Here is a 24,629-nt window from a genome sequence, read left to right on the forward strand (position 1 = left end):
CCCTCTGGATCTGGTTTCCTCATCTATAATGCTGGAAAAGAAAAGTTCCTACAGTTAAAGTTATTATAAGGGTTAGTTAAAGGGTGCAGTACATGAAAAGCGTTAAGGGCTGTGCAGGAATATAATAAATACTCAAAAGATTGTAGCTACTTTTAGCGTCTATGACATTCACCAGACTATTCAAATATGGCAGAATTTTACTTCTGCAAAGCATTAGTGTATGTATGGCAAGTCTGCATTTTGCATCAGAACCTAAGAGGCTTAAACATTCTATCTTCTTCCTCTTAAAAGAAAGTTATTAGGACTTCCCTGGTGGTGCAGTGGTTAAGAATCTGCCTGCCAATTCAGGGTACACGCGTTTGATTCCTGGTCTGGGAAGATCTCACGTGCCGTGGAGCAACTAAGCCCAAGCACCACAACTACTGAAGCCCCCTCGCCCTAGAGCCCACGCACCACAACTACTGAGCCCATGTGCTGCAACTACTGGAACCCGTGTGCTCCAACTACTGACACGCCTATAGCCTGTGCTCCGCAACAAGAGAAGCCACCGCAATAAGAAGGCCACACACCGCAACGAGGAGTAGCCCGTGCTCATCACAACTAGAGAAAGCCTGTGTGCAGCAACGAAGACCCAATACAGCCAAAAAGAAGAAAAAAAAAAGAAAGTTATTGATTTTCTCAATTATAATGGGTATACAGAAGCAATTAGGTGTTTGCTCAGTTCTGCAATAGTCTTTATATGTCAGTCTTTGGCTGGCAAGAGCATCTGCAGTTCTGCTCCCCAAATCAGTGGAAGTCAGTCACAGGAACAGTTTCCCCAGGGATTCTCTGATACCCCAGCTGCTTCTCTCACTGCCCTGATGTACCAAGTGTCATTTTATTTATATGTACAGACAGTACCTTCTGACTTAAATCTCTGAGTTGATAAAAACTCTGGCAGCCCTTAAAGAAGGGCTGGAATGAGGTATTCCATTACAGCTTAAGAAGCAAGCTAGAATGAAAAGGGAGAGAGACAGGACCACGTGCACCCACACAATACCTGAACTTTCTCTCTTTCAAGGGTTCCATCTTGTTTCTTTCACAAGAATCCAAAGTCACATGGGTGTACTGTTCTGCTACCACATTTTCTGAAATATACAGAAAAGTAGAGATGGGCATTATACACACACATATGATTTTATATGGTTATAAAGTCCAGGATTCCTTTTTACACTGACTTTCATTATAATTTCAAAATAGTATTCCGTGGTAAAATGTACTATGTTTAAAAAATGGGGAAAAAAAAAATCACTTAAAAAAATTCTACCGTTATATGTGAGCGTTTCAACCTTATACATCTAATCCATACAGTCCTTCAAAAGAAAAGAGCCCAGAGAGCAGGAGGTCCACCGCGGGAGGATGGCCAGACCACGGGAAGTTACGGGCGGCAGTGCGCACACCCTGTTTGAGGAGAAGCCGATGCCAAGGCCATGGAGCATAAAAGGCTGAAATGCTTGTGGAGGGCGGAGATTTTGGTGTCTTTCAGTCTAACTTGCCTTATTTAGTCAGCGTTTAGTTGACTGAACTGACTCAGAGGTTCACACCAGAAAGCAACCTGGCAATACTTACTATCACTCCCTTTAATTAAAAAAAGAAATCTATCTATGGAGAGACAAACTAGATAGGGCAGAAATACAGAGCATTACTTCTACCAAGTGATACTAATACAATATAGAGCCAACTATTACACTAGATTAAATTTTATCAGATACTGCTTCACTGAACAGGTGCTAACACTTTTTAGTACTAGAACATTAGCTTCTATTTATACAATCAAAGTGGCAAATACACTAAGAAAGGTCAATATTGACTTTATGAAAGACTCTTGACTGTTAAACAGATTAGGTTTTCCAAATTGAAACAACTTTAAATTTTTAGAATTAAAGTAGCAAGTCTGTGATAGCACTTGGCAAATGTCCAAGTTTCAACTAAATCCTCCTTTAAAATTCAGGAAAGAAATATATTTGGTTAGTACAGTAAGAAAAAATGTTTACTCCTTAGTTAAAAACTTTTAGGCCTATAGGCTCAGACTTCACATTACAATAAGCTTTCATCCAGGGGAATGAAATTCTTTTGCAGTTCTTTCCCTATTCCTTCAGTTAACAACTGCTATTAAAAAAAAAAAAAAAACGCCAGCAGTGATAGTGTTTGGCTAGTAAATTAGCAGAAAAAGGTGAAGCAGTCCCAGGTCTCATAGCACAGGCACATTTCAGAGATATCGTGGGTTTGTATCCAGACCACTGCAATAAAGCGAACATCACGATAAAGCGAGTCACAAAAATTTTTTGGTTTCCCAGTGCATATAGATGTTTTTTTGTTTTGTTTTGTTTTTTGCGGTACGTGGGCCTCTCGCTGTTGTGGACTCTCCTGTTGCGGAGCACAGGCTCCGGACGCACAGGCTCAGCGGCCATGGCTTATGGGCCCAGCCGCTCTGCAGCATGTGGGATCTTCCCGGACCGGGGCACGAACCCGTGTCCCCTGCATCGGCAGGCTGACTCTCAACCACTGCACCACCAGGGAAGCCCAGAAGTTGTTTACACTGTACTGAAGTCTTAAGTGTGCAATAGCATCATGTCTAAAAAAACAGTGTGCATACCTCAATTAAAAAAGTTAATTGCTAAAAATGCGAACCATCACCTGAGCCTTTAGGGAGTCAATCTTTTACGACTGGTGGAGGGTCTTGCCTCGATGTTGGTGGCTGCTGACTGATCAGGCTGGTGGCTGCTGAAGGCTGGGGTCATCGTGGCAGTTTCTTAAAATAAGACAACAGTGAAGTCTGCCACATAGATTGACTCTTCCTTTCATGAACGATTTCTCTGTAGCACGCAATGCTGTTTGACAGCATTTTACCCACGGTAGAACTTCTTTCAAAATTGGAGTCAATCCTCTCAAACTCTGCCGCTGCTTTATCAACTCAGTTTATGTAGTATTTTATATCTTTTGTTGTCATCTGCACCAGGAGTAGATTCCATCTCAGGAAACCACTTTCTTTGCTCATCCATGAGAAGCAACTCCTCGTCCATTAACTTTTTATCATGAAATTGCAGCAATTCAGTCACACCTTCTCTCCACTTCTAATTCTAGTTCTCTTGCTATTTCCACCACATCTGCAGTTACCTCCTCCACTGAAGTCTTGAACCCCTCAAAGTCATCCATGAGGGTTGGCATCAACTTCTTCCAAACTCCTGATAATGTTGATATTTTGACCTCTTCCTGTGAATCAGAAATGTTTTTAATGGCATCTAGAATGGTGAATCCTTTCCAGAAGGTTTTCAATTGACTGCCCAGATTCATCAGAGGAATCACTGTCTATGGCAGCTATAGCCTTATGAAATGTATTTCCTTTTTTTTTTTTATTTAGGCTGCATCAGGTCTTCGTTGTGGCAGGCAGGATCTTTGCCGTGGCATATGGGCATCTCTCTAGTTGAGGCGCGCGGGCTTGGTTGCCCCACAGCACGTGGGATCTTAGTTCCCTGACCAGGGATCGAACCTGCGTCCCCTGCATTGGAAGGCGGATTCTTTACCACTGGACCACCAGGAAAGTCCCTGAAATGTATTTCTTAAATAATAAGACTTGAAAGTCTAAATTACTCCTTGATCCATGGGCTGCAGAATGGATGTTGTGTTAGCAGGCATGAAAATAATCTCATTGTACATCACCATCGGAGCTCTTGGATGACCAGGTCCATTGTCAATGAGCAGTACTATTTTGGAAGGAATCTTCTGAGCAGTATGCCTTAACAGTGGACTTAACATATTCAGTAAAGCATGTTGTAAACAGATTTGCTGCCATCTGGTTTTGCTGCTCCATTTACAGAGAATAGCCAGAATAGATGAAGCATAGCTCTTATAGGCCCTAGGACTTCTGGAATGGTAAACAGCATTGGCTTCAACTTAAAATCATCAGCTGCATTAGCCCCAACAGGAGAGTCAGCCTGTCCTTTGGAGCTTTAAAGCTAGACCTTGACTTCTCTTCTCTGGCTATGGAAGTCCTAGATGGCATCTTCTTCCAATAGAAGGCTGTTTCATCTACATTGAAAACCTGCTGTTTAGTATAACCACCTTCATTAATGATCTGAGCTAGAGCTTCTGGATAACTTGCTGCAGTTTCTGCATCAGCACTTGCTGCTTCACCTTGCACTTTTGATAAGGAGATGCCTTATTTCCTTAAACCTCACGAACCAACCTCTGCTACCTTCACACTTTTCTTCTGCAGCTTCCTGGCTCTGGCTTCAGGGGATGTTGTGGCTGCTTTGATCTTCTATCCAGGTCACTCAAACTTTCTCCGTATCAGCAATACGGCTGTTTTGCTCTCTTATCATTTATATGTTCACTGGAGTGGCACGTTTAATTTCCTTCAAGAACTTTTCCTTTGCATCCACATGGTGAAAGAGGCCTACCTTTTGGCCTAACTGGACTTTCGACATGCCTTCCTCACTAAGCTTAATCATTTCTAGCTTTGGGTTGGAAGTGAGAGACGTGCAACTCTTCCCTTCACTTGAACACTTAGAGGCCACTGTAGGGTTATTAACTGGCCTAAATTTCACTATTGTTGTGTCTCAGGGGAGAGGCCCGAGGAGAGTGAGGAAGACAGGGAATGACCAGCGGGTGGAGCAGTCAGGGAACACACACAACAACCATTGACTAAGTTCACCATCTGCCGTGGGTGAGGTTCGAGGCACCCCAAAACAGTCACAATAGTAACATCAAAGACCACTGACAACAGATCACCATAACAAATATAACAATAAGGAAAAGTTTGAAATATTGCGAGAATTACCAAAATGTGACTCAGACACAAAGTGAGTAAATGCTGCTGGAAAACTGGTGCCACTGGGCTGCTTGACACAGCGCTGCCACACACCGTCAATTTGTTAAAAAAAATCCAGTATCTGCGAAGTGCAATAAAGTGCAATAAACAAGGTATGCCTGTATTTATTTTGCAGGATTGTATTTAATAGGTAATAATTATCTGTATTCAATAACTGTGTCATTCATTAAGCTTCAGTTCATATGTATAAAGATCTTTGATATGAGAATGTTATGTCTGGGGAAAATAAGGACCATCTGTGAGTTTTATCAGATCACTAAAAAAAATTTTTAAATATGATTTTCCGAATATAGTACTTGGCTACATCTCTAAAGTAATAAAATTTGTAGATACATATCAAGGATTAAAATTTGCTGTTTGTTACTCTTACCAAATTAGAAAATAAAATGTTCATATTTTTAACATTCAAGTCTGTCTGTAGTGGCTATTTTGTTTGTTGTAAAACATGAAATAAAACTATAATCCCATACAAATGGGTTGGACTTTGTATCTTTGCCTTTAAATGCTTCTATAGATTTTTCTCCCGTTCTACCTAAAATCTAAGTTATCAAACTTTTAAAATGCACATAGACTTTAGAAAGACATTATGCCAAAACCAAAAACCATATATGTAATAATACAGTGAATGGATTTTAAGTTTCCTCTTTATGATTTTCATATCTTCCAGAAGAAAACTATAATCGTAAAAGAACTGAAGTTGGCAGAAGACACTAAGATAGTGTAAGGCACACCTTTATCGTCTAGAGGGTGCACTGAATCCACTGGAAGCCTGTGGAAGGGCGTAGATGCCAGCTGTGCAGCAGACGTAAAGTCTCCCGGGCTCTTGGGACTGGGAGCCAGGGTTTTGTTGCAGCGGACACCCCACACGGTTGAATCATCCAAAAACTCGTCAGTGTGAGGTACTTCCTACAACGAAAGATGAACGGAAAAAAAGTAGCAATCTTCTTGTTTCATAGATGAAATTTAACACATTAATACTTTTTAAGATTCAAAAAAATGAGGAATTTTAATTTTTTCGAAGAAATGTATGTAACCCCTGGCTAACACAGAGCCAAGGACATCGTGGGTCTGTTCTTTTCCCCAGAACTGGGACACTTCATCTTTAACACACTCCAGCAGAGTTATATCACATGCAAGAGTCACGTTTTGTTTACCGATTTTTACTTTTTTTTTTTTTTTTTTAAAGATTTATCATTCATTTTATTATTTATTTTTGGTTGCATCAGGTCTTAGCTGCGGCGCACGGGATCTTCATTGTGGCACACAGGCTTCTCTCTAGTTGTGGCATGAGGGTTTTCTCTTCTCTAGTTGTGGCGCGCAGGCTCCAGGGCGCGTGCGCTCTGTAGTTTGCGGCACGCAGGCTGTCTAGTTGAGGCCCGCGAGCTCAGTTGCCCTACGGCATGTGGGATCTTAGTTCCCTGACCAGGGATCGAACCCGTGTCCCCTGCCTTGTAAGGCGGATTCTTTACCACTGGACCACCAGACAAGTCCCTACTTATTTTTTTTTTTTAATTTGAAAAGTCTAGATTTACAGAGGAATTACAAAGATAATACAGAGTTCCCATATAGCCTGTATTAAACTTCTTAGGTCTAGGAAAAATATATATGCCCCCAGTGGTTCCTCCTGTCTAAAGGGAAGGCTCTCAGAGGGCAAGGATCATTATCAAACTCATTTTTCAGTTTCTATATCTATCTTAATGTGTGGTGCATAATAGATTTGCAAATAATTATAGAATAGTGTTCTATAAAACTTAATTTTCCACATAATATTTTATTTTTTCAGCACAGTTTTTTAAATACACCACCTCATTTGACTGGCACAAGCATTTGGTAAAATGAAAAGAAAAGGATTGCGGGACCCATTTCACGGATGAAGCCGAGATTTACTTACATTTGGTTTTGAAGTGAGCCTCCACATCGAGCGTTCTCCAAAGGTCCTGGCTCCCGTGGGCTTATTTTTAGGCTGTGGTAATCTAAGGAAAGATTTGAAAAATTACAAACAGCAAAATATGCTAAGGAAATAAATTCTACCACTTAAGTTAGAGTGTTAAAAACATTCTCTCCTTTTCCTATTTAGTTAATATTTATACACATATTTCTTACTTTTACAGCAAAACTGAGTGCAGGTTGAATTAGCTTGACTATGTATATAAAAGTAGATCTACAGTTACTTAAGCGAGGGTGGAAAATACAGAACTTTCTATTGCACTGAGTTTTAAGTTTTTTTTAATTATTATTTTATTTTTATTTTTTTTGAGTTTTAAGTTTTAAGGACAAAAAAATAGTTAGGGCCGTGGCCAACAGAATGGCATGGATGCCATACGTTTTATTTCTTATTCCCAGTGCTTGGTCTAGCTACAGAACATGAATCTCTTCTACACCATGATACCTTTAGTTCACACCTCTCTTTCACGGTTTAAATTATTAATGGTGAAACTTCCTCGTGCTACCCTACTCTACCCTGATGGGGCTCAGCCTTAAAACAAATGTTCTCTGCAGTGTGACCCAATATAAGCCACTTCCTTTTCTACTTTATCAATCCTGCAAATATATACAGAACATGTATGGATACCTGTACTGGTGAAATCATTTACAGCGACTACAATTTCAAATATATAGGATCCCTTGGTTCTCTGATGATTTATAACCATACGGTTTCCTTTTGTAACAAATACTTTTGTTATGGAAGGACTACTTTCTTGTAACCCCCCGGAACTCTGCAGATCTGGAAAAGAACTTCAGCAGCAATCTCCCGGCCATGTGGTCAAAAGGTTCATCTGTGGCAGAGCTGGGGCTGGGGCCCAGGCCATTTGATCGGCAGGTCCTGTTCTCTCACCAGCTCACCACCTGGACTCCTGGAGGGATCTCCGCACTGTCCCTGTCACTATGGCAACATGCATCTCCCCCAGTGTTATCTTAACCAGATATTTCTTTACCCATAATTTTCTTTGTTTCCATCTTCGAACACAGGAAAAGCAGAGGACAGAGAAGAGATAATCTTATTGACTCCCCAAGCCCCAGAAGATGTTGCATTTTCTGCAAGGGTAAAAAATTGCAGTTAATTATTAAAATAGGCCAAAAACACTATCCTTTAGGTGCAACTTCAACTACAAATAAGAAAATGGAATAAGAGCTACAGAAAACAACTGATGTCAGTGTTTGAAATACTAGGCAACGAGGTAAGTCACTCTTCAGTGACATGAAGGGACTAACCATGGTCACAAGGGTTAGCACGCGAGCCGCCGATCTCGAGTTCCTGCCACACATAAAGCAGCGTTCGCCGTTCTCCTAACACACTGCTGTGGTCACTGACACTGAATAAAGCTCTCCATGTCTTTGCTTTCCTACAATAAGGAACTAAGCTCTTAGCTCTCTATATATCTTCATCGTGATCTCTCTCTGGCTTCCAGCACAAATCCTCTGACTCTAGACAAAGGTGGGCTAGTCCTGGCTCCCAACACTCCAGCCCGAACATTCCTCTGCTGGGCAAAGCTCAAGTATCCCTCAACTACTCAGCCCTTCCTGGCCATTCCTACCCATGCAGATTTTGTCCTTCTTTAGCACAATTTATTATTTTTTAAGAAACAAACCAAGTCTAGGGCACACACTGAGTACCTTGCCAAATAACGTTGTATTTTTTTATTTCACAAACTCCATGCCCTTATGTGACAAGCTAACCAAGGCCAGGACCACTTCTTGTATAATCCTTGCTATTTCTGTGGGCAACCACCCACTACGCTATCCACTTAGTAGCTATTAAACAATCTGTTATTACTTTGAAACTGGGCTTCAAATGCATCTTCATTTTGACCTAGAGATGGCCATTCATCTTTGTCATCAGAAACATCAGGAAGTGTAGGAGCCTGAAACATATTCATGATGAAACCTTAAAAGAATAGAAAGAATAATGGTAAACATGGCTGCAAAAGAGCTTTCATTAATTTGTCGTCAGATGCTACACATTCAAACAAAAGGCCTTACATACCTAATGCTTCTTTTGTGTGCACGGTGGGTGACGGCTGCACTTTGGATGGCGTTGCCTGAACCAGTCCCAGTGATGTGTTAGGAGTTGTGTGAAAAGAACTTGTGTTAACAACCTTCTGTGTTTCACACCCTATTAAAGAAATGGGGACAAAATGCAGCATCAGTAGAGAAATCAGAATAGTTTAGAAGGCACAATTTAAGAAACTTATTATACTTATTATACATTTTTATTATTCTTGATAATCCTCACTAAGGACTTCCATTACTATAATGCTTCCATATCTTTCATTTTTATCTTTATAATAGTCCCACGAGGTAGGTAAGGCAAGAAGTATCCGTTTACAGAAAAGGAAATAAAAGCTCAAAGAGATTAAGTGGCTTGATCTAAGATCATATCAAATTAGCAGACTGGTCATAAATAGCCCTCTTTGCTCCACTATACCCCAGAAGTAGTTAATAGTGACACTGTATATCTTAGGATTGGCTTCCCATCTCCCTCAGCCGGGCCCAAACCGTGGCGTACACGGCCCTGCACAGCCTGAGCCTCTCGGCTCCCACCTCACCTTCCTCCTCCTCCCCTGCTCCCTGTGGCCACTGGCCGCTCTGCTGTGCTCCAAACAGTTCAGGGATATTCCTACCTGAGGGCTCTGCCCTTGCTGCTCCCTCCACCTGAACCAGGTTTCCAAGGGCTGCGTGGGACGCTTCCCCCCTCTACCCAGATATCACCTTCTTTGTGAGGGTCTTTCCCAGTTGCCCCTGAGATTTCAACCCCTGCCCAACCCCCCCAGCCACACTTCCTTTCCCCCTCTTCGCGGGTGGGGATTTCTGTCCTTTCTGTTCGCGACTGCATCTCTCACTACCTAGAACAGTGCCTGGCTTCTACTAGTGCTCAGTCAGGTCCTGGTTAAATGTAGGTGTCACTGCTTTTTTCAAGTAGCTCTGCTCCCACTAAACTGTCATTGGAAAGGATGGCACAGTACGTGAAGAAGTGGGGGGAATGAAGACCCAATCCACGTGTCTTATTTTATTTATAAAACTTACTTTCATGCAAATACCTCTAACAAAGTAGTACCAAACGGAAGTATAACACTCCTAATTAAACTTTTAATCACCTTTCCGTCTTCACAACATGTTAAAGATGACTCTGGTTTTAGATTAAAATCTGCTGAGAAATTTAATAGGAAAGTTTTCACAAATCAAGTTTCCAAAGGATTCCAACTAAGATGTGACTGTCAAGTGAATTTCTACCTTTATTTGAAATGGTCTGGGGTTTAACTAACCCCTGCCTTCTAAGAACGGGAAAGCTGACACCCAGGTTCATTAAGGCCTGAAGCCTTCATGAACTGCAGCCACCAAACAGACCCTTGAGCGACCTGGACGAGTCTGGGCAAACAGCTTAGACAGCAATGTATTATATCAATAGTTAAACATTACCTTCTTTTATCTCTGCTCCACTCTGTGGCTTGAATTCATGAGTACTTTTATTCATACACCTGGAAGAGAAAACTCTTGAGACACAATGACTCTCAAGAAAGAACAGTAAAAAATGTCAGCAATGACGAGCCTGTTGTTAAAACACAGATGGGACTGCCTAGGTCTACAGTGTAAGTGAATAAGATGTTTTATGTTTTCTTTCATTTCCTTTCGAGGACAATAATTCTTACAGATAAAGGCCAGGTATTCACGTTTGCTTGACATAGTGATTCTGTACTTTAACACCCGATAATCATTCATACACGAGGTTCGAACGATCCCATTTATTACACAGGCTAAAGGGCTAACCCCCAGCTCCGGGCCTGCCGTCCGGCACCACTCTCCTGCGCTGTGATGTGGGGAAGCGCTGGCGCCTTCGCCACAGGGGCCACCTCTCTCGTGATGGGCAGGTAGCCACAGTGCATTGTCCTCTAGACTTCAGCAGTTATCAAGAGGGGAAAAAATGGTACGTGAGACACTTACATCACAGTTTATTTTAAGTGCAGTCGTGATAGTGGACCTCATCTGTCTATTTAACATTGCTTCCCTTAATGGACCCTGTGAGGGTATAAAGTAAAAAGTGCAAAGCACTTTTAATCTTACAAATCCCCATTAAACTGTCATAAAAACGTGAGTTTTATAGAGATACCAGAGAAAGGTGCCCTTTCTCTGTCGTGGTCAGCCATCTAGGCCACTGAGAGCGTGAGGGGGGTACTTTCAGTCCCTTGCCTAGGCTAAGGTCAGGGTCAGTCTGAAAGGCTTCTGAATGATCTGAATGTTCATTAGGTCAAAGAGTTTCATAATTTTATAAGGTTCAGCTGGACACGCTGAACTGTGTCTCCGGGGGCCTGTCATTGCTGCTGTTGTGACCATCTTATTGTTGTGTAAATTAACTACTAAGAACTAATGAAGTCACAGCCCCACACAACAGTCCTCTTTTTACATACATGGTTTGATACAGGACACAGGTCTGAATTATTGTCCTAATGTGGCTGAAAAAGCATGATCACTTTAAATCTTATTTCCAGGAGAAATCATTGGTAAAAGTTAACCTTGGACATTGAGGAGAACCAGTACTTAAGAACCATAATCTGTGCCGAGGGGTTTAGCCCAAGGGGAGGGTGTGAGTTACATTGTAGCTTTTATCTTTTCCAATAGATCAATAAAATTTTTATGTTTAAAAAAGAGAGAGCACCAAAGTGACTGAAGAGGAAAATATAAACAAGCGATGCGACAGTAATTGTAATTTCTGTAATCTAGGAAAATCCCTCAAAATTGGAGAAAAAACCTCCACAGTAGTGTATAGACATATTTTGGCATATTGTGTAGCAGATATTAATCCCAAACTGCTCCCGGTGGAAAGACAGAAGGAATATGAGAAGAATATACGTCAAGGAACTATCTGGATTGTAATGAACCCCTGCATATGTTCAGTCAAAGCCAGTAAGCAAAGGCAATTTCAGTTTAACAGCTGTATATTCTTCAGTTACAAAAAGATTGTTAAGTTTCAGTGTATCGAAAACTTATAATTCAAGAGGGAAGTATGAAGTAAAACAAATACTCTAAAAGAAACAATAAGTGAGGCTGAAGAATTGGGGCTAATGTTTTGGTAACTTGTTTCTTCCACTACATGCCCATCTAAAAATTATTTTGAAAAACAAGACTCATCCATCATTTACACATTGCTCTTGACACTGCAGGTCATGTAAAGAAGCCGTCAGACACCATTCATATCACTATCATCTCTAGGGCTACCTTTGGCTTACCTGGCATCTTTGCTGGCCACCGTAAACATGGCATCTGTCACTGGCTGGGCTGCCAAAGGAACCTGGGGAGCTACACTCTGGGTGACGGCTGGGGACACCAAAGCAGCGGTGACAGCATTTGCCATAAGTGGAACAACAGATGCCTCTTTGGGTGTCTCTCCTGCATTCTTTGAGGTCTGCTGATGGACAGCTGGAAGACTCGGAGCTCTCAGTTCCTGCGGGGAGCCTGTGTGTGGCCCCATACGTGCTGGGCTGACCTATCATGGTAAGCAAACAAACAAAAACAAAGCCATGAGGTCCAGACTGCTAATTAGGTATTACAGTTTTTCAAAGAATGGCATCTGTCTTCTTCAGTAGATTCCTTTCCTCCTGAGCCAGCTCCTTACCCCTCCAGGTATTCTGAAATGAACAGTCAGCAACAAAGGTCACTCTATGTGGTGGATGCTTCCGTAGCTTCTTAACCACACACTCAACTGGAAGCTCATACTTCTAACCACTAAAATACCAGCCCCGGGGCTTCCTTGGTGGCACAGTGGTTAAGAATCCACCTGCCAGTGCAGGGGATGCGGGTTTGAGCTGTGGTCCGGGAGGATCCCACATGCCGCGGAGCAACTAAGCCCACGTGCCACAACTACTGAAGCCTGCGTACCTAGAGCTCGCGTGCCACAACTACTGAAGCCTGCACAACTAGAGCCTATGCTCTGCAACAAGAGAAGCCACTGCAATGAGAAGCCCACGAAGCCCTCGCACTGCAGCGAAGAGTAGCCCCCGCTTGCCGCAACTAGAGAAAGCACGGGCGCAGCACCAAAGACCAAGTGCAGCCAAAAATAAATAAATAAAATTTTAAAAAATCGAAAAAAAATTTTAAAAATAAAATAAAATAAAATACCAGCCCTGAGCATTCATTAGTATTTAAGAACTGGCACATTTCTCCTTACTTAATTTTGGGAAAAGACTAACAGTCAATGTTACCAAATGCTCATAATGGTGTTCCTGCTATTAAAATACCCTTAGTAACCATCTTCCCTTTAATGAGTAGGAAACACGAATATAAACTGCACTGACTGCCACAAAAGCATGGCGCACAGTGGGAAGGACACGGGCCTTTAACATGAAGTCTTTGCTTTTCTACTCACATGTACTTAGACTGTACATGTACACTCCTATGTTACAAAGTTAAAAGACAAAGAGCAGGATTTCCCTGGGGGTCCAGTAGTAAAGAATCTACCTTGCAAGCAGGGGATGTGGGTTCGATCCCTGGTCAGGGAACTAAGATCCCACATGCTGCGGGGCAACTAAGCCTGCGCCACAGCTACTGAGCTTGCACACCTCAACTAGAGCCCGCGTGCCACAAACTAGAGCCCAGGCGCCCTGGAGCTTGCGAGCCGCAACTAGAGAGGAGAAAAACCAGCACTCCACAACTAGGGAGAAGCCCATGCGCCACAAGGAAAGATCCCGCGTGCCGCGACTAAGACCCAACGCAGCCCAAAATAAATAAAATAAATAATAAATAAATCTTAAAAAAAAAGAGTTAATTTCTCACCATAGAAAAGTATTCTCACAAATTGTTAAGAAAAGCACCAAGGGCTTCCCTGGTGGCGCAGTGGTTGAGAGTCCACCTGCCGATGCAGGGGATACGGGTTCATGCCCTAGTCCGGGAAGATCCCACATGCTGCGGAGCGGCTGGGCCCGTGAGCCATGGCCGCTGAGCCTGCGCGTCCGGAGCCTGTGCTCCGCAACGGGAGAGGCCACAACAGTGAGAGGCCCGCGTACCGCAAAAAAAAAAAAAAAAAAAAAAGAAAAGCACCAAATATCTAGGGCAAGAATAGTTATTTCACAGACAAATGGACAAAATATTAAAAGTTTACTCTCACTAGTCATCAAAAAAGATAATTAAAAATGACCTATAACATTTTCTCACCTACCAAATTAGTAAAGATTAAAAATAAACATAATATTCATTTCTGAAGAAATACATTAAAAAAATAATAATCAGACTTTCTCCACCAGATATCAAAACATACAACAATGCTATAGTAAACACACAATATGGAATGATCAAGAAGAAACCTATTGACTAAAACAAAGAGACAGCTATTTTAGAAATGGATCTTATACCTTAAAAATTTAGTATGTGATAAGATATTTTAAACCAATAGGGAAAGGCTGAGCTGGTAAATAAATGACTTAGGGACAAATGGAGATCCATTTGGCAAATATATCCTTATACCACTCATATACAGAAATAAGTGCATAAACAGGCTTCTGGTTAAAGACAGTGGCTTAAACACGTGCTTTATCATCCATGTCCTCCCGAAACCTCATCAAAATGACAGTAAAGGAATCCTAACACCTAAAACAGCAGCTGGAGGAGGCTGATCTCCAGAGAAGTTCAGAAATTTGAACACATCTCAGGATGGACGTGAAGGTGGAGCTGAAAACAGGAATGTGGCCACAGTAAGTCTGTAGAAAAATCAGGTCCTGAGACCCATTCTTGCAGGTGCGCGCTGGCTTCTCAACACAAACTAAAGAAATCATTATATTTGAATTTTCATTAAATAATAGTCATTTTACACCCCCCCAAAATCAGAAAAAGGATTATATATGCTAATAATTAAGTATATAAGTATGTGCCTACACACACACACGCACGCACACACACACACACACTACACGTTCTGTCCTGTAACTTCCTTTCTCAATCTACATTTTGAAGATCTTTCCGGGTTGGTGCTGAGAAGCCCAGCGTTATTCTGATTCTTGGCTCTTTAAGTGTGACCTCTTCGTCACTGGAAGTGTGTTGGATTGCCTTTTCCCCCATTGTTGGGGGGAAAATAATTCAGAAAGCCAGTAACTAAATTAACATCAGAATTAACTCTAAAAATAGAGCACACAGAGGACAAATAGAAACAGAAATCCCTGTACTGGGCATGGGAAGCATCGGCAAGGAGCACACACACCTCAGACCTCCCCTGGGAAGAGGGCAGGTTCTCATGCGATGTCTCCACCACTTGGTGCAACTTCTTATGAAGCTCATCCATTTTCTGTTTTAATAGTTGTTCTTCAAAAGCGTTTGCTTCTTTCCTTTTCATATAATGCCTGTCTTCATTAACTTTAGGAAAGAGAAAATATGGTCTGCATGTGAAATTTAAATTCAGGTCATCAGAGGAATCCATGCAAAATCAGTAAAAGGTTATTTTTAAGACGGCAAAGTTTTTACTAGTCTTTTCCATGTGTATTAGATTATGAGAACTGAAATATGTATTACTTTTCAGTTATAGTTTTTACCTTCCCGTAGCACAGTTATTTTTAAGTTCAGGGCATGTAAGTTATAAAAATTTACAAGATGAGAAACAAAAATATTTGGTAATAGCACAGTATGATACTAAGCACCGCTTGTAGAACAATCATGACTGTGCAAATCATTTGAAAATGGAACTGTTTTTAAAAGATTTAAACCTCTAGGTGCTTTCTAAGAAGGAATAAGAGTAAAGTGCACCGAATGGTCAGTGTCTCAAGTACACTGCTCTTGGTCCCATTTCCAGTAACTGGTTAACATAACCACATCACGTACAAATCTAACCGTCCAGCTCAGACTTTAGCATCTGTGCAAGGCACAAAAGAGTCCTCCACGAGCGTCAACTGACTGTCCTCTCAGTTGTCAACCAAAAGAGAAATAATGAATGAACAAAAAGTGGCCTACAGAGTGGGCACAGCACAAATACTCAGATGGTGTAAAAGCCCTGAGTAGGACAGAGGTTCATTTTCCTCTGAGGTCCACATTGTTACAGCAAAGCCAGGTGCCAACACTGGTGTTAACATTCAGTTTTCCCTGGGGAACAAAGCTTGACCCACTGTACAGCACAGCCATGAATAACATGGCACCTTCATCAGAGGACTCCTGAATGTCTTATTTACAGTAGTTGCAGATCTTGAAAAATCTCAACTCCAGTTCCTAACCTAATCCTTTCACAGCCCAAATAACAGACCCAGAGGTTTAGAATAGCTAGATAAAGAAGTTCAAATCCGTACAGATATTATTTGAAAGGTTAAAAATATCTACTTCGGGGCTTCCCTGGTGGCGCAGTGGTTGAGAGTCCGCCTGCCGATGCAGGGGACGCGGGTTCGTGCCCCGGTCTGGGAGGATCCCACACGCCGCGGAGTGGCTGGGCCCGTGAGCCATGGCCACTGAGCCTGCGCGTCTGGAGCCTGTGCTCCGCAATGGGATAGGCCACAACGGTGAGAGGCCTGCATACCGCAAAAAAAAAAAAAAAAAAACTACTTCACTAAAAGCTAAGGCAACACTGGTGTGGATATCTATCTCCTTTATTGCTGTTTCAACCCCGAGTTTTGCTGTCAAAAGACACCAATTTAGCCTTTGGACAAATGTGGTTGCTACACTAGTATTAAAGATTTTTAGGCTCCTGACAGAATGAGCTAGAGACATTTTTCTGGCAGACTCTTTCAGTATAGTCAATTATCTGCTAAAATGTAATTACTCAGAGATGAGAATTATATTAAGTGACCTAAGATAGCTCAGACTGTAAGACTGCAAGTACCCCATTGTTCATGCTTTCTCCGTTGATTGTATTTCTGGGCTCTCAGCTCTTCAAAGGAAAACTCTGACTCTCCACGAATAAGCTTCTCCTTGCAATACATGACAACCTGCTGCACATCAGCTTTGGCTGCCACAGGTGGGTGTGCAGAATATCCTGATTTAGAAATCATGATCACCCTTTGTTCCCTAAAATGGGGAAAATACATTATTTACAACAGTGTACTGAAGCAGCTCTTGAAGGAAACTAAGTAATAGATGAATGCACTGATTGTACTTGCATATTCGACTCTTTATCACAAGCTGAAGATGTTACTCCAGAAAGTTCTGAACCCTAGAAAGACAGAAAAGAAACACAAGCACTCACTTATCTGGAAAGAATCTATCATCCAAATTACTTCACAAAACAATATGAAAACACTTGAGGGGGGGTCTCTGAATCATCGAGTAGATTTGTATATGTTCTTTCAAGTTACAATTAATATCTGAAGCCTAGGTTTGCATTATTACTTTTATGATAACTTTTGCAACTAGAGTCCGATAAGAAAGCGATTTTAAAATATCTGCTTGGTAGTCGAGAAGGGCACTTACTTCCCTTTGATACATAGTCCAGGAGCTGAGCCACATCACCTATGCGTAATGAGTTTAACATTCCAAATAGCTACATTAAAAAAAATCATTAAAATTTTCTTCTGGTACTATTCTATGTTGAGGAGTCTCTAATGCTAGCATTCATTCACTAGACAAGTATTTACTGAACATCTCATACGTGTCACGTCCTGGGCTAGGTCCTGGGAAGTGACTGTAAACAAGACCCAACTCTGCTGCCTAGAAACTTACAGTCGGGACAACAGGAAGCAATGAGACTGGCAAACATGAGTAGAATGTAAGTTGGGATCATCTGAGTATCTGTCGAAGTTGGAAATTCATATTCTACATCAGGAATGTGCTACATTAATAAAACCTGCACATGTGTACTACGAACAGAGGCATTTCCATGGGATTTAGCTTAAAGGAGGTCCTTAGCAAACTTTGAAAGAGCAACAGTACTACGAAGAGGAAAGATGCTGGGAAGCAAGAAAAGAGCGTTTTCACATGCTAATAAGCCATCAGGGCAGAAGAGCCACCTCGCCCCACTGCAATGGCAGGGAAAGGTGAAGTTATTTATTGGTTGGTGGCAGAAATGGACAGACATCATCTGATGGCTTCTGTTGTTTCACTGAAATAGTATTTTTGCCAGTTCCTGAGGAAGGGGTTGGAGGTAGTCAGGTCCCAAGTTTGAGGAGAGTAAAAAGAAGTGTAAAATCATCATAATTTGGCATTAGAGAGTAAAATGGGAAACATAAGTGATATGTAAAACATAAAAAGTGAACTGGGAAATTGGAAGCATAATTGCCGGGGAGTAGTAAAGCCCTGGCTGAGGTTATAGTTTGAAGCCAGGAGTGTTTTAGGTGGGCTCAGGTGCCTCCACGTGGGTGTGACCCACGGTAGGGAATCCTGGGCCTGTGCAAGGGAGCCCCGCAGAACAAAGGAGGAGAGGCTGCTGGGAGGAGGCGAAGACAGGAGGTCGTGGAGCAGGGTTCCCTAGGTCAGACAATGCAGGAAGTTATGATCAGTGAGTTATTTTAAATTTAATATTTGAGGTGAGCCGTGGTGGATGATGACAGGCCCGGAAATGTGCCACAGGCACAGGTGGCTGACATGGAGGTTAGAGTCTTGGGAGACAAGGTCAAAGAAATGAGATGCCCAAGGAAGGCAGCTGGATGACCGTTCCATACCCTTCCCAGTTCCCACACGAACTACAATCATTATTATTACCTGATTCTTAGAAATGCAGGCTGAGTTATTTCCTGGATTGGATTTTAATGTTACCAGTTGGTTTAAAATCTGAGCATTATTCAGAGGTTCTGAGGTTCTTGCTATGAGGGGAAAAAGATGAAATAAAAAGAAATAAGGGTAAAACCATATTAAATAAAATTATTACAAATACATTCCCTTGATCTTTCAATAAGTAGCATTAAAAAATAAACTCATTTACACTGTCTCAGAAAATGCAACTAAAATACTTTATAAATAAGAGAAATATGGTAGAGATAGCTTTCTAATCAATTCAAAATGCCCAAGAAAGTCCCTGAAAGACATGTAAACTCTAGTTATTTTAAACAATAGGATAGTCAATGCTTAATGCTAGAATGTAATCTATTATTTCTAAAAAAAAAAAAAAAAAAAAAAACTACATTTCTTTAAAAGTTGCATTAAACACATTTGATTCAATTCAGAACAGATTCACTTCAGAGTAGGTATTGTCCTCTATGTGGGGCAATTTTTATTTTTATTTTTAAAAAATCCTAAAAATACAATGAAATCACCAAGCTTGTGTGTGTATGTGTGTGTGTGTGTGTGTGTGTGTGTGTGTGTGTGTGTGTGTGTGTTGGAGGGGGGTTTCTTTTAAAGTGCTATGACAGAGCCCCTGCTCTGCTATTTATCAGGCATTATTATTATCATAGCACCGCCCCTGTTATCTAAGATAATACAATCAAGAAATAGTGGATGGATTTGTTTTTTAAGGAAAACAAAAAAAAAGCAGTGAAAATCAGACTAAATTACCAAGGTCTTGGACATTTTAGAAAGCATTATTTACCTTGAGTTGGCAAATGGGTTTCGGTGAGGCGTGTCTGAAACAACCTAAAAGACAGCAATAAAGGCATCAGTATAGATTATAATTTACAGTTCAATATATATTATATTAAAGTGAAAACTAGGGACTTCCCTGGTGGTACAGTGGTTGAGAATCTGCCTACCAATGCAGGGGACATGGGTTCGAGCCCTGGTCCGGGAAGATCCCACATGCCATGGAGCAACTAAGCCCGTGTGCCACAACTACTGAGCCCACATGCCACAGCTACTGAAGCTCGTGCACCCAGAGCCTGTGTTCCACAACAAGAGAAGCCACCGCAACGAAGAGTAGCCCCTGCTTGCCGCAACTAGAGAAAGCTTGCGCACAGCAATGAAGACCCAAAGCAGCCAAAAATAAATAATTAATTAATTTAAAAAAAAAGTGAAAACTAAACATGATAGACAGCTTACTATAAGCTAGTAAAGACTGAGGTTAAGAGAGAATGTAAAGCTGAATTTTAGAGTTGCTTCAAAATTAAAAAAAAAAAAATTCTGGGATTGTCTTCATACCCAATACACTTAATATTAGAAAAATTCCTCTTTTTGCCTCGTTTATATTAGTATTTCTTAAATTCATATAACAAACATACCCTCCTTCTGAGGGTATCAAGTATGTACATGTTACAACATGGGGCGTTTGAACTCTCTATTTTAGGCATTCTCTACATCTGGAACATATGAAAAGTATAATGGTTTGAAGAAAGATGTTAAAGTACAAAACTATTTTAAAAAGCAGATATATTACTGTTCATGCTGTGAGGACTTCTTAAACATGTCATTTCATGCATCTTTGCATGTTAATCAACCTATCAAGTAATATGCAACCTCCAAGCTCGACATTTTTGGGTGATATGAGGAGGGGTGCATAGTATGAAGAGACTGAGAGATGTACAACCAAATGCAGACAAATGCCAATGTTGTTTGACTCAATTCAAACAAACCAATGGTTTTAAAAAAAGGCAAAAAACAAAAACATTTTACATAATGAAGAATAGCTGAAAATAGGATGATATTAAGGAATTACTATTCATTTTGTTAGGTATGAAAATGATGTAAGGTTCTGTAAGAAATCACCTTTTTGAGATGTTTATGCAAGTGTTTAGGGTAAAATATTTTGCTGTTTTGGATCTGCTTTAAATCCTTCAGCACAGGGACTTCCCTGGTGGCACAGTGGTTAGCAGGTGATGCAGGTTCGAGCCCTGGTCCGGGAAGATTCCACATGCCACAGAGCAACTAAGCCCATGCGCCACAACTACTGAGCCTGCACTCTAGAGCCTGAGTGCCTAGAGCCTGTGTTCCGCAACAAGAGAAGCCACCGCAATGAGAAGCCTGCACATGGCAACAAATAGAAAGCCGGCGTGCAGCAACAAAGACCCAACACAGCCAAAAGTATATAAATAAATTAATTAATTAAAAAAAAAATCCTTCAGCACAGCGTGATCAAATATTAATAATAATTAAAAGCAAGTGATAAGTAAATGCAGGTTCATTATATTTTCTTTTTTTAACGCATACTTGAAAATTCTCATAATAAAGTTTAAAAAGAGCATGCGCACTGGAGCAAAGTTGAAAACAATGAGTGTATTAAGAGCCAGCAAGGGGTGCAGAGAGACAAGCTGTCTCTATGCTGCTAGACAGAGACAGCAGAAACCTGTACCACCTTTTGAGAAGGGAATTTGGTTACATGTACCACAAGTCTGAACACTCTTCATACACCCTTTGACTCCACAGTTTCAATTCTGAGAATCTATCAGAAGGAACTAGATAATAATAGGAAATACATTAGGAAATACTTTTATGATGAAGAAAAAAGACCTTGACACAGGGCTGCATATGTACATAAAAAACGCCTGCAATCCTATTACAAGCGGAGAAAAAAATGCGAATTAAAATTGATGGGTTTCTTTTGCTTCTTTAGTTTTCTGTATTAGGGTATATATAAATAACACCCTAAATGAGGTGTATTTAATCACTGAAAAAGTCAAAAATTGTGAAAAACAAAGTTATTCATTAAAATATTCATTATGTTTTATTTATAAAAATCAAAATGTTGGAAACAACTTTAATATTCCATTGGAGAACAATTAAATTATGACATAGCTCTGCGACAGACTTCACAACCACTTTATAAGTAGTATAAAAGTGCATAATTTCTTAAGAGCAGTATAAAGCTCAGTACACACAATCAGACATACAGTACGGTCTACCGTAAAAATACACAGACACTAAGGCACACACATAGGCATCGAAAAAAATATTAGAAGGAAGTGCACAAAAATGTTAACAGTAATATTTCTGGGCAGCTTTTCTACTATTCTATACATCCACGTTTTCCCCAATGAGAAGGATTTCCCTGTACAAACAGATAACAATAAAAATCTTTTAAGAGCAAACATTGCATTTCAAGGTAGGAGACACTGCGTGGAGTTTTATTTTCAAACTACCTGAACTGTTGCTGCAGCAGCTCTCTAGGTTCGGCCTCGTTCTGAATTCCTCTCCGAAAAACGGCACTGGCGTGCTGCCGCTCCCCCTGGCCTTCCAGATGCCCAGCCCAGGCTACGTACAGAGGAGCTGACAGGGTCCCAATCCCATGGTTGTACAGAAACTCAAAAAACTGAGCAAGGTCACTGTTGTACTCAGCCTGCAGAAATCCAAAGCAGACAGACATGAGAACGAAGGCACTGCCAGTCTCAGTGTGGCCGAGGCCAGCCAGCCCTCAGCGTTCGTCTTCCTGGAGGCATCAGGATGTACTGTGCAGGGGAAGGCCTGTGTGGTCCTCTGATGGCAAGCCTCAAAGTTAAGCTCGTTCCTTTCCTTGACATTCAATGTCCCCAGACAACCCACATTATTTCCCAAGACAGCAGGTTCTGTAACGTAGTATATAAAGTTATACTTGCTCAAGCTCCACAGGCTTCCTCTAATCCTCATATTTGGAAACTTAGTGAACAAATCCCTGTTTACTTTATCTATTCCATTCATGATTTTATTACTAGAAATCACGCTCCCAAGCCTTTATTTCAAGATTGAAGAGACCCAGCCTAACCTGAGGCGGCCTTCTCCTTTTAGTACTAAATTTCATTTCTGAGAGTTAATATTTTCTTAATTATTCACAATGAATTTAATTTACTCCCAGGAACCCACTGGGAGTACCTGCTTATCTCCCCTTCCCCAAGCATGCTTCTCATCCAACGAACCTTCTTTTAATCTAATGGTTTCTACCTCGTGTTGTCACATTTCAGACTTGATACACAGAGAAGAAGGATTTTAAAATTAAATCACTGATTCCACAGTACAGAAGCCAAAAGGTTGTAAAATACGTGTCTCTGGCCATACAACTTAAAAAAAATTTATGAAACATAAGGTATCAGAATAAAAGACAGTCTAAAATGATCTTCAAATCTGGGGTAAAAAACAAAAGGACAACATGACTAGAGATGTGATTATACATCTGAAAGTATACTTACAAATTTTAAACAATAATTGATGAACCTTGGGTCATTGTGGTATCTCTTCTTATCTAAAAATTCCTTCATTAGATGCTCTAATAAAGTTGTCATGTATTCTTTATTCTCAGGAAAATTCTCTTCTACCCATCGTATGTAACTAGAAAAAATACGGATAACATTAATTTTTCAGGGCAGCACATATAGTTTGTTTACAGAAAAAATAAATGAACGAAATGCTAACCTTTCCCATTCACCAAGTGGGTCATCGCCCTTGTAGCTCTGCATATGGGCTTCAAACATTCTAGAGCAGAGAAAAATATGTACATGGGATTATTAGGAATACTTCCTAAAAGATATATTTTATATTTATCACTATACACCTTAAAATAGAAATCTTAAATATCAATTCAAATGCTATAATAAAAATGAAAACAGCATTCCCTCAGAAGTCAGAACACTCAGAAGCAGTCAGTGTTTCTTCAGAAGAAAGTAAGACGCAAGGTCCCTGAGGTAGCTCTATAAAGAAGCAGCTAAAAGAAGGTCCCCAGGTCTATCCCCAGGAGTCTCCTTCTCCTCTCACTGATTCCCGATGTCACCACCACCACCATCAGGGGCAGCACCCAGAAGTTTGCTGCCCTTCCTCCTAATGATGGGACCCAGGCATGGCACTGCCTCAGACCCCTCCCCTTGCTGCTCAGGAGCTTGGCTGGAAGACTTGAAGAGGGCTTGGGAAGGGTGCGCACAGCCCAGGGTCCCACCGATCAGGGCTTCCAGATCCAGTTTGCTTTCTGGGCCTCAGTGGAACACAACGTCCCTGAGGAAGAACACACAACGGCAATGCCCAAAAGTCAGTGGCTATAGCTCCCTGAGAACTCTGCTTGGCCCGACCTCCGTGTACCCAACCACAGCTTAAAAAAAACAACCAAGCACAGCAAAGTTCTCCAGGGGCCCCCAGGTGCTAGTGCGGTAAACAAACAAACAAACCAAAACTGTAAAGTATTGTCAGGGACATTAAGCACAGAGGAAAAAGCCCTCAAAAGATGGGAGAAGGGGTAAGAATGTGACGGGACTTACTGTTTTTAGGTAGAGTGGTCAGGGAAAGAAAACCTGCCTCTCTGAGGGGGTGACATTTGGTCGGTGCCAGGGATCCAAGCAGCTGTGTAAGTACGCGGAGCTAGGAGAAGGGTGGGGATGACAAGATCTAATTTGCATTTTAAAATGTGCATCTGTCTCTCCAAGTGAAGAAGCGGGTGGGGGATGAGAATAGAAGCCGGAAACCAGTTAGGAAGCTACTGCAGAGCCCCAGGAACATTGTGGAATTTGGGTGTTTTGGAGAAAGAAACAATGAGACTTGCTGATGGGATTGCACACTGGGTAAGAGACAGTCAAGCTAAGGAACACTCCTAGGTTTCTATCAGAGACGCTACATGACATTTGTTACATGACTTTTTTCGGGGGTAGGGAAAAAAGCGTTGAAAGTAATACTTTCTTCTAGCTCTTGTACCTCAAGATACAGATGAAATCAATGTTTCTTATGACTCAAAATCCATAAGCCACAAAAGAAAAGCTAGATGAAGTCAACTATATATAAATTAAAAGCTTCTATATGTCAAATAAAACAAAACACGAAGCAGGGTCAAAAGAGAAATGATAAACTGGGATAACCAAACAGAGCTTCTAGAAGTTGGGGGGAAAAAACCAAACCCAACCCAATTTAAGAAATGAACAAAAGGTATTCCACAGAAAAATACTCAACCTCTCTCATAAGAGAAATTCACCTCATTGAGATACAACTTCTTATCCACCAGATTGCAACAATGTGACAAGCGTAGAGGGGAAGCAAAGGAAACAGGCACTCT

At 41.1% G+C, this 24,629-nt stretch overlaps 1 protein-coding gene across 1 annotated transcript in view; it reads right to left on the reverse strand.

Annotated features, from left to right (window-relative positions):
- The window catches only part of BUB1 (BUB1 mitotic checkpoint serine/threonine kinase), a 41,598-nt gene that overhangs the window by 15,376 nt on the left and 1,593 nt on the right, over positions 1 to 24,629 (reverse strand). Inside the window, exons 2-17 of the mRNA XM_030838997.2 lie at positions 23,012 to 23,071; positions 22,789 to 22,927; positions 21,769 to 21,965; positions 19,290 to 19,333; positions 18,467 to 18,567; positions 16,930 to 16,982; positions 16,653 to 16,837; positions 15,054 to 15,205; positions 12,094 to 12,350; positions 10,289 to 10,347; positions 8,856 to 8,984; positions 8,646 to 8,756; positions 7,807 to 7,906; positions 6,762 to 6,843; positions 5,602 to 5,776; positions 1,040 to 1,127 (exon numbers count right to left, since the gene is read on the reverse strand). Coding sequence (XP_030694857.1) covers positions 1,040 to 1,127; positions 5,602 to 5,776; positions 6,762 to 6,843; positions 7,807 to 7,906; positions 8,646 to 8,756; positions 8,856 to 8,984; positions 10,289 to 10,347; positions 12,094 to 12,350; positions 15,054 to 15,205; positions 16,653 to 16,837; positions 16,930 to 16,982; positions 18,467 to 18,567; positions 19,290 to 19,333; positions 21,769 to 21,965; positions 22,789 to 22,927; positions 23,012 to 23,071 — 1,932 coding nt within the window. The remainder of the gene's footprint in view (positions 1 to 1,039; positions 1,128 to 5,601; positions 5,777 to 6,761; positions 6,844 to 7,806; positions 7,907 to 8,645; positions 8,757 to 8,855; positions 8,985 to 10,288; positions 10,348 to 12,093; positions 12,351 to 15,053; positions 15,206 to 16,652; positions 16,838 to 16,929; positions 16,983 to 18,466; positions 18,568 to 19,289; positions 19,334 to 21,768; positions 21,966 to 22,788; positions 22,928 to 23,011; positions 23,072 to 24,629) is intronic.

Source organism: Globicephala melas, chromosome 12 (assembly GCF_963455315.2).
Source record: "Globicephala melas chromosome 12, mGloMel1.2, whole genome shotgun sequence".
NCBI lineage: Eukaryota > Metazoa > Chordata > Mammalia > Artiodactyla > Delphinidae > Globicephala > Globicephala melas.